This window comes from Micromys minutus (assembly GCF_963924665.1).
Source record: "Micromys minutus genome assembly, chromosome: 2".
NCBI classification, from domain to species: Eukaryota; Metazoa; Chordata; class Mammalia; order Rodentia; family Muridae; genus Micromys; species Micromys minutus.
In genome coordinates, this window is record NC_137971.1 from 27,858,868 (window position 1) to 27,868,613 (window position 9,746).

The 9,746-nt window shown below is 36.6% G+C and overlaps 1 protein-coding gene across 1 annotated transcript in view; it reads left to right on the forward strand.

The window, feature by feature from the left end:
- ASAH2 (N-acylsphingosine amidohydrolase 2) overlaps nucleotides 1–8,060 on the forward strand; it is a gene marked incomplete at its 3' end in the record, with an annotated part of 77,923 nt that extends 69,863 nt beyond the window's left edge. Inside the window, exons 19-20 of the mRNA XM_080911592.1 lie at nucleotides 2,616–2,704; nucleotides 7,871–8,060. Coding sequence (XP_080767718.1) covers nucleotides 2,616–2,704; nucleotides 7,871–8,060 — 279 coding nt within the window. The remainder of the gene's footprint in view (nucleotides 1–2,615; nucleotides 2,705–7,870) is intronic.
- Nucleotides 8,061–9,746: the final 1,686 nt, after the last annotated feature.

The following is a 9,746-nucleotide window of genomic DNA, read 5'->3' on the forward strand; positions in this document are numbered from 1 at the left end:
CCCAACTCTTCTGTGTTGAGTGATCACACATTGCTACCTGCCCTGGGATTCTGTCCCATGTGCTTTGTGTTATTTAACACTGTTCATTTTCCTGTTCTTTACTGTTGGCACAATAACACGTTTATTTATTAATCTTGAAGAAAATATATGCTCAATGTAAAAACAAATAGCATATTTATAAAATAGAACATGTAAGTACCTTTCTTTCCACAAATCCATTTTTAGAGTTATTACTGTTAATAATTTGTTACAAAACATGTCTTATTTTTTGCTTTTATGATATATTTATGTGGTAATACACACACACACATGCATATATATAGTGTCTAGAAATGAGATAATTTTAATCTATAATTTCCTTAGAATTGTCTTGTGTCCAAACAAGCAATAAATAATAGGACAGGTGTGTCTATAGAAATCTGAGCAAACAGATACAGTGCACAGATGTGTAATCCCAGAACGTGGGCAGCAGAAGTGAGATATCACTAGGTAGATGCCAGCCAGTGCTATTTATCAACCATGACTGAAAAACTAAGTAAATTAGATGGCAAAGTGACTCAGTGTGTAAGGATGCTTGTTACTAATTCTGAGGAAGCTGAGTCCAGTCCCAGAAATCCACACAGAGGAAGGAGAGACTCGACTCTCACAGGTGTCCTCTGACCTTGACATGCCTCTCACAGGTGTCCTCTGACCTTGACATGCCTCTCACAGGTGTCCTCTGACCTTGACATGCATTCTGTGGCATGCAGACAGCTCTCTCACCACGTGCTCAATAACATGAATAAAGCAAACACATACTTTAAAGGACTAAACAAATTAAAAGAAGATAATAAACCACTACCACAAACTACAAAAATTGAAGAAAAATTTTAGAGGAAAGTGGGCATATGAAAGTGATTTTTAACTCTCTTCCCTCCCCTGACTGAGGATGAAGTAATTATATTGGGAGCCATTCTTCTTGGGGTCCATAGTCACTTATAATCCGCATGCTCGTGACACTGCTTTCTGAAGAGATAGAAATACTGTATCAAGCCCAATATCCACAGGGTTTTTTTTTTTTTTTCATAATCACTGTTGTGAGAACAGGATGATAACAGCATTTTCATAAGAATAGATTGCATTTCTCAAAATATTCTGAGATGGTACAAAACAGTGTCTAGTACCCTTTGATCTTCTGCAAATACCAATTATCATTATCTCTAAACAGTTGCTGAGCAACTGTTATCTACAAGCATTAGGTTAGATACTTGTGTATATAGTGCTACATGCATCTAATTGAATTCTCACTGCTGTCCGGTAGCTTGTCTTGTCAGCAACAGAACATTCAATTTGTAGTAAATTGTACCTGCAAGAGGTTATGACAGGGAGGTAGGGACAAGGCAATCACAAGCTTTGTCCCTGATTGTTTAAAGGCCTAGGTATGTTTTCCATCCTGCATTTTAGACCTAGTTATTAGGGACCATCATACCTACTACTCCGTCTGATCCCTCTTCCCCATTGCCATTATGTCATGAAGATGCAGAAACAGATCTCTTGATTAGCCATCATGATTATTAGCACTTCTTTATTAAAGTATCATGTATCGATTGAATAATTGCAGAATTGTTTTAAGCAATGTCATGACCAAAATATAAGTAAGCAATCCATTTATCAAAGTTATCTGAAGACTTGTAAATGGCAGGTATAAAGGGCTGTGAGGAGTAACTCAGACAGAGCTCCTACATATGTGCGTGTGTGTGCATGTGTGCATGTAGATGTGTGCACACATGAGTGCACTGGGTGTACACACACGAAGGCCAAATACCAACATTGGCTCTCTCCCTCATTGGCTCTCTATTTAATTTTGAGACTGAGCCCCTCACTAAATTTCAAGCCTTAAGGTAGCTAGCAAGTGAACTTCAGGGGTCCACCTGGCTCCACCCTCCCAGCACTGGTATAGGCACCTCTGCCATATGCTTGTTTCTGAGCATCTAAACTCTGATCCTGGGGCAAGCACTGGCCCGTCTCCACTGCCCCAGAAGGCTTATCTTAAAGGGAGGCAGTATAAAAGTCTTGTGGTCATTTTATTTATTAGCTTTTGTATTATTTCAATCTTTGCTCTATTTGAAGCTGGACTCTTGGTCTGAAATGAATTGCTTTATTAGTTATCTTTGAGTATAGAAATGTACTCTGCTTATGTTATAGTTTCTAGGTATCTATTATTAGTAGAGGTGTCTTTAGAACCCCAGAACAGGGGCAATTTGTGCATTTTGACTTAGGAAGGCATGGTAGCAAATTCAGTTACCTAAAGACAGAGAGAGTTGGAGTCCTATTTCCTTGCTGATCAGAGAAAATGCACCACTCTTGATCTTAAGTCTTTTTAAAATCTCATTTCATGTTAATTTTTCTTCTCAGCTCTTAATTTTCTGTGAACACCATAATTCTTCCTCTTTAAAATTCCTAAACTTCCATTTTACTGGAGTGGGGTAAACTATTATTCTGAAGACACTGCACGAAGATGTTACCTAGTTATCTGGGTAAAATCCTAGTGTGTGTGCACTGCAGCAGGCTTGGGTGCACAGTGCAGACTGCATCTCTCTAAGTGCGCGTGCTAAGTGGTGTTAATTGTATTTCAGACCCATCAAACCTTCCTCACTGTGGAGAGATACGAGGACTCCATAGCTGACTGGCAAACAATGTATAATGATGCCTCCTGGGAGACAAGGTAAACACGTCTATTGATTGTTTGTCTCAGAAGCTTTGAAAACAGTTGCTTCACAATTTAGGAAGGACAAACTAAAAGACTTCTCAGTACATAATATTAATCATACCAAATTCCCAAGGCTGCTTCTGGCCACGTTTAACTGATTAATCAGGCTCCATTTTTATTTTTGTGGTGTCCTGGGCAAAATCTGGTACATAGTAAAAAGGCTCTGTATCTCTGAGATATGGCCCCAGGCAGCTTCCATGAGCTTTGTTTTTCCATGGTCACAGGGATTCCTGGAAAGAATAGCCAGGCTTTCTGTAAACGGGTTAAGAACTGTACTGGGTGAAAGAGTTGAGGTGATTCTGCACAGTTCATAGTAGTGGTCTTTAGCACCTTGCATAGGTTTATTCCTAGATGTTGTATTCCTTTTGACTCTCTCGTGTATGGTTCTATAAGGGAGTGTGTGTGTGATCTCTTTCTCAGCGTGTTTATTGGTGGTGTTTAGAGGAGCTATTGGTTTTTTGCAACTTGATTTTGCATACTGCCAAATGGGTGAAATTGTTGATTGTTTTGAGAAGGTATCTGGTGAAATTTTGGTGTCTCTAATGTATTATCTACAAAGAGCAGTAATTTGACTCCATTTTCCACCTATCTGTATCCATGTAATTTCTCTCTCTTGCCTCATTGCTTCAGCTAGTAGTTAGAGTACAATATTGAAAGTGTATGGGAAGAATGAACAGCCCTTTCTCACCCCTGGTGTCTGTGGGATTGTTTCAAGTTCTCTCCATTTAGGTTGATATCAACTGTGGATTTGTCATACCTAGCCTTTATTATGTTGATGTATGTTCCCCTGGTACTTCTCTCTCTAGGACTTTTATCATGAAGGTATGTTGATTTTTGTCAAAAGCATGTTCTGTATCTATTGAGATGATCATGTGACTTTTAAAGTTTATTTATGTGATTATATTTATTGACTTATGCAAGGTATGTTTAACCATCCCTGCATCTTGGAGGTAAATCCAACTTAATTGTGGTGGATAATCTTTTTGATATGTGTCTATATTTGGTTTGTAATGTCTTATTGAGCATTTAAAATATCTGCGTTCACCAGGGATATCAGCTTCTTGTTTTTATTTGGTTTTACTGTGTCTTTATCTGATTTTGGTATTTAGCATGTTGCTGACTTCTTAGCAGGAGCTTGGGAGGCTCTGTACTTTTCTTTTTTATTTGGAAGGCATATTATTCTTTTAATTGCTTTTTCTTTTTTTTTTTTTGCCTGTTTAAGTATTGAGCTCTTCTTAAGTTGGTTTAATTTTGGTGATTTTTACTAAATATAAAAACTAGTCTCCATTTTCTAACTCAGTAGAGTACAGATTTTCAAGTATTTCCTTAGAATATTCTGAATTCCTTTGGTGTCTATTGTAATATTTCCTTGTTTGTTTCTAATTATTAATTTTGGTCCTTCCTTCCTTCCTTCCTTCCTTCCTTCCTTCCTTCCTTTCTTTCTTTCTTTCTTTCTTTCTTTCTTTCTTTCTTTCTTTCTTTCTGTCTGTCTGTCTGTCTTTCCTTCCTTCCTTCCTTCTTTCTTTCTTCCTTCCTTCCTTCCTTCCTTCCTTTCTTCCTCCTTCCTTCCTTCCTCCTTCCTCCCTTCTTTTAGTTAGTTGATCGATGAGTCTGTTGATCTTGTTGATCTTCTCAAAGAATTAGCTTTTGGATTTGTTAACCTTTTTTATTTGTTTCTATTTAAATGGCTTCAGCCCTGTTGTCTATTATTTTTTGCCACCTAAGGGGGTTTGGGTTTGATACTGCTTTTCTAGACATTTGACATTCATCATTAAGTCATTTATCTGTACTCTTTCCGTTTTGTTGTTGTTTTGCTTTTCTGAGACAAGGTTTCTCTAAGTAGCTCTGGCCATCCTGGAACTTACTATGTGAATCAGGCCAGCCTCCAACTCAGATTCATAGGCCTCTGCCTCTCATGTGCTAGGATTAAAGGTATGCACCACCATACAGGACTCCTATTTTCTTTTAAGCATTTTGAAATTTATTTATAATTAAGTATAATTCAATTTATAATTAAAGCAAAAAGGCAAGAACTATTTAAGATATTTTAAAAATTATTATTATTTCTTTTTTTTTCTTTTTACACTCCAGATTTTATTTCTCTCCCAGTCCACCCTCAGACTGTTCCACATCCCATAACTCTTCCCATCTCCCTCCATCTCCACAAGAATGCCCCCACCCCACCCACCCCGCCAGACCTCTAAACTCCCTGGAGCCTCCCATTTCTTGGGTGTTAGGTGCATCTTCTCTCACTGAATCCAGACCCGAGAGTCCTCTGCTGTATATGTGTTGGGGGCCTCATATCAGCTGGTGTATGCTGCCTGGTTGGTGATCCAGTGTCTGAGATGTCTCAGGTTCAGGATAATGGAGACTGCTGGTCTTCCTACAGGGTTGCATCCTAGAGCTTTTGTTGTGTTTCATTTTCTATTAGTTCTAGGTATTTTACATTTTCTTTTATTTTATTTCTTCTTTGACACATTCATCAAGCAGAAACAAGTTGTTTAATCTCCATGAATTTGTGTGCTTACTGGAGACTTATTGGTATTGTTAACTTCTATTGCATTGTAGTTAGATAGAATATATAGAATTATTTATTTCAGTTTTAATGAATTTTGTTAAGATTTGTTTTTGCATCCCAACATCTGGTCTGTTGTAGAGAAACGTCCATGGGTACTGAGTAGAGTGTATAATCTATGGTGTATCTATAGAATATTCTGTAGATATTTATTAGGTTTATTCAATGAATGATGTCATTCTGAGATTTTTCTTTTCTCTCTCTCTCTCTCTTTCTTTCTTTCTTTCTTTCTTTCTTTCTTTCTTTCTTTTTTGTGCTACAGGTGGCTTGTCTACTCAGAACAGTGGTTTCTTAAAATTGTCACCTAGTATTGGGTTGTTGTTAATCTGTGTCTTTAATTCCTATTCTATGATCTTTTTAATTGAGTTGACTAGAATTTGGTGCATATAAATTTAGATTGTAATATCTCCTTGGTTAATCATTCCCTTGATTAGAATAAAGGGTTTCTATTTATTTCTCCTGGTTACTTTTGGTACAGAGCCTATTTTTTACAGACAATAGGATAGAAATCCTTGTTTGATTTTCATATCTCATTTGCTTGGGAATGTTTTGTTTTTATCCTTTAAAGATAAAATAAGTTTCTTATAGACAACAGAAAGATTAATTTTGTTTCTTTTTTTTCTTTTTGAATTTTGTTTCTTAATCTATTCAGCCAGGCTCTGTCTTCTGACTGGAGAGTTAAGCTACTAATATTTAAAGATACTGTTGAATGGTGTGTGCTGATTGTATAATATCATTTTGTTGTTTTCTGTTGGTTGTGCTATTAGATGTAAATTATATCAGTAATTATAGCTTTATTTCTTTGTACAGTCACTTGCCTATGGTTATTCTTCTCTTGAATCTGAAGTATTGCTCCTGGTATTCTGTTTAGGATTGCTTAGTGAACAAAAGCCCTTCTGTATTATGGAAAGTTTTTCTTTCTCCATTCTTCCATGGCAGATAGATTTTTCTGGGCATAGTAGTCTAGGTTGGTAGCTATAGCTGTTTAGAACTTGGAATGCATTGTTTGAAACTCTTCTGTTCTTTGAAGTTTGCATTAAGAAATCTGATGGTACAGGGATGGGGTTTCCTCTATACGTGACTAGTGTGTTTTTTCCCTTGAGTCATTTCTTACTCACCTTTTGTTTCTTATATGTGGTGTTTGAACAATGATAGGCCATAGTGAGTTTCTTTACTGGTCTTGTTTACTTGCCGCTCTGTGTGCTTCTTCTAGCAGTTTGTCTTTCCTTCATTTTCTGGTGTCCCATGGTTTTTGATTGATATTTTCTCTTTTTTATATACTTTGCTAATTAGTGTGGTCTAATACCTTTAACTTCAAGTCCTAATATTCTACATCATTCTTGATCTATTCATTCTATTCGTCTAGTTTTCCATTGTTATTCAGATTATTATCAGCTCCACCTCTATCTTTAGCTTGAGTTTTCTTCAATGTTTCTATTTATTGAATTCATCTTTTAAATCTTGATTGTCTTCATTACTTCATTCAGCTTTATGCTTGTTTCTGTATGTGTGTGTGGTATAAGTGTGTGATGTGTGTGTGTGTGTGTGTGTGTGTGTGTATGTGTGTATGGTATAACATATGTGAGTGTGTGTGTGGTGTGTGTGGTATGTTGTATGGTGTGTGTGGTGTGTGTATATGGTGTATAGTGTGTGTGTAGTGTGTGTGGTATGTGTGTATGGTGTATGGTGTGTGTGTAGTGTGTGTGGTATGTGTGTTGTGTGCATGTGTGGGGTGTGTGTGTAGTGTTGTGTGTGTGTGGTGTTTGTGGTGTGGTGTATGTGTGTATGTATGTAGGTGTGGTATGTACTGTAGGTAGTGTGGTGTGTGTGTGTGTGTGTGTGTGTGTGTGTGTGTGTGTGTGTGTGTGTTGGACATCACTCAGGCATCCATTCTCTTTAAGTTCATTCGTTCATTGGTTTGTTTCTTTGTGTCTTCTTAAATGTCTGAGTTCTTGGATGAAGTTAATGATTGTTCTTTAAATGTTGTATCCTGGGGTTTAGTCATGTAATTATCATTAGAGAACTTTTCTATAGGACTGCTAGGTTTCAAAGTAAGACAGACTCTCTTGTTCTTTCACATTGCTTGTATATTTGTGATGAGATATGGGCGTGTAGACTTCTTCAGTTGATTTTATGTCTAATGTGGACACAAGCAGACAGGGACAGAGCATAGGATATGCCTGAATCTGCAAGTGTTCCATAGTGTAGGTGTGGTAAAATCAAGTAGTAGGAGGGGACTTGTGCACATCTTTTCCAAAGCTTGGGGGTTATGGGCCAGATGGATGTGGTTGGCTAGACTAGGCTGGGACATTAGATGTGGGACTCAAGGTAGATATGGGGACTGAAGAAGATGGTAGAAGGGTGAATTTACCTAGCAAAGCCCAGGCATAAGATGGGCATTACAGGCTGAGCCTATAGGTTAAATGTTGCACGGGCAAGTTGAAGTTATCTGGTAGGAAAGAGGCCTGGGCTTGCATGCAGGATAAAAAAAATCACATATTTTAAAGAGTAATATTGTAATTTTTATTGTTTGTTTTTATTAACAGGTTTTATTGGCATAAGGGAATACTGGGTTTGAGCAATGCAACAATATATTGGCATATTCCAGACACTGCCCACCCTGGAATCTACAGAATCAGATATTTTGGACACAATCGAAAGCAGGAACTTCTGAAGCCTGCTGTCATATTAGCATTTGAAGGAATGTCTTCTCCTTTTGAAGTTGTCACTACTTAGTGAAAAGTTGACAGATTTTGAAGAGCAACTTTTCCTTGTGCACATTATAGAGTGATTTCACACAACTGTGAACTACCAGTTTAATTGTTGTAATTGTCTCTGTTTGGAGGACAGATTGTTTATTGCTAATGGACAGAGGTATGTGTTTGTGTTGTTGTGTATGTGTATGCATGGTAATGCAGAGAGAATGAGACAGAGAGAGAGAGAGAGAGAGAGAGAGGGAATTAGTGAGCAAAAGAATATGAGAGAAAGGCCACCGGCAACCATATACCTGTGGTCTTTATTCTAAAGCATGATTTTCTTTGAAGCTTGTGGTTGTTTGAGAAAATTCCCTCTAATATGAAATCCCTGAAATATAATGATAGTATTGAAGATATGTGAATGATGTTTATCCTATTTATTTATAGACTTATAAAATGAGAATGCTAGAGAACTTTCTAGAAGTCCTCTAGAATGATACTTGATTTTATAAAGAGGAAAAAGAAGGTTTAATTCTCTTTAGGTTAGAATAAGGTTATTATATATTTCCCTAGTTATATTTACAAAATACCATGTAACTTACTACAAATATTTGAGCCCAGCTAAAATATACACAGAAAATTAGCATGCCAGATTTTGTTTTGTTTTGTTTTTTGCATTTGAACAACTGTAGTCCTTCTGATCAGTCACTTTAGAAGGGCTCTGCCTGGCTCAGGGTTATTGTTTATGCTCAGATCATTTCTGGAGTTGCCTTCAGAGTCCAACTATGCGAATGTCCCTGCAGTGCTTTGATTATGCCTTTTATTCCTCAAAGTGTCCTTATCCTGCTAAGTCACTTCTCTTCTTCCCCACAGTTATGGCAAATGATTCTTAACTGTTTTTACCAGTCACATAGTTATCAAAGGAGATGTTTGAAATGTATCTCTCTTCTTTTACCAGTTACTCAATCCCTCATGGTTCTTTTGAATCATTGAATAGTTATTTAAAACCACATATCTGATACTGTACTTATTCCTGGGCCTTCACAATTATAGGCATCATATTGAGATGATTGGGTAGATGATTCCTTTGAAGGGTGAAATATTCAACCAGAAATGTAAATTCTGAAGAGACATTTGAAAACTAGAAATGTTCATGTCTCTATTTTGTGTCCTCTGGGCTGGGTATTCTGATTTGGTAGGAAAAAGTCTCTAAACAATTTTTAAGATATTAATCTGAAAGTGATGTTTTAGAAATTATGATCTAGACAGTCCAATGAATGAGACTGGATAATGTACCATCAATTGTCTGAAAGTGTTAGCTGCAGTTAAAATTACTTAGGTTAACACGTCCAATTTTTGAATGCCAATCATACTTTTGTAGGTATGTAAAAAGAGTAAGCATTTTAAGAGAAAACTGATTTTTATTTCAAAACTAAATTTGTTTTATAATCAATAGTGGTAAGGTAAACCTTCATTTATTTCCCTATGGCTTACTTATTTAAACATTGTAGATTGAATTAATCTGGAGCTTTTTTTTTTTTTTTTTTTTTTTTTTTTTTTTATTGATTCCATTTTCCACTTGGTATTTCTATGGATGTTGTCTGCTGAGGAATAAACTGATCAGGATTTTCAAGGGTTGTGAACATATCTCCTTATGGGAACACCCTATTATGTTTAGACGTTCAAAATAGTTGATCTCAAAACAACAACACTACACACACTCACT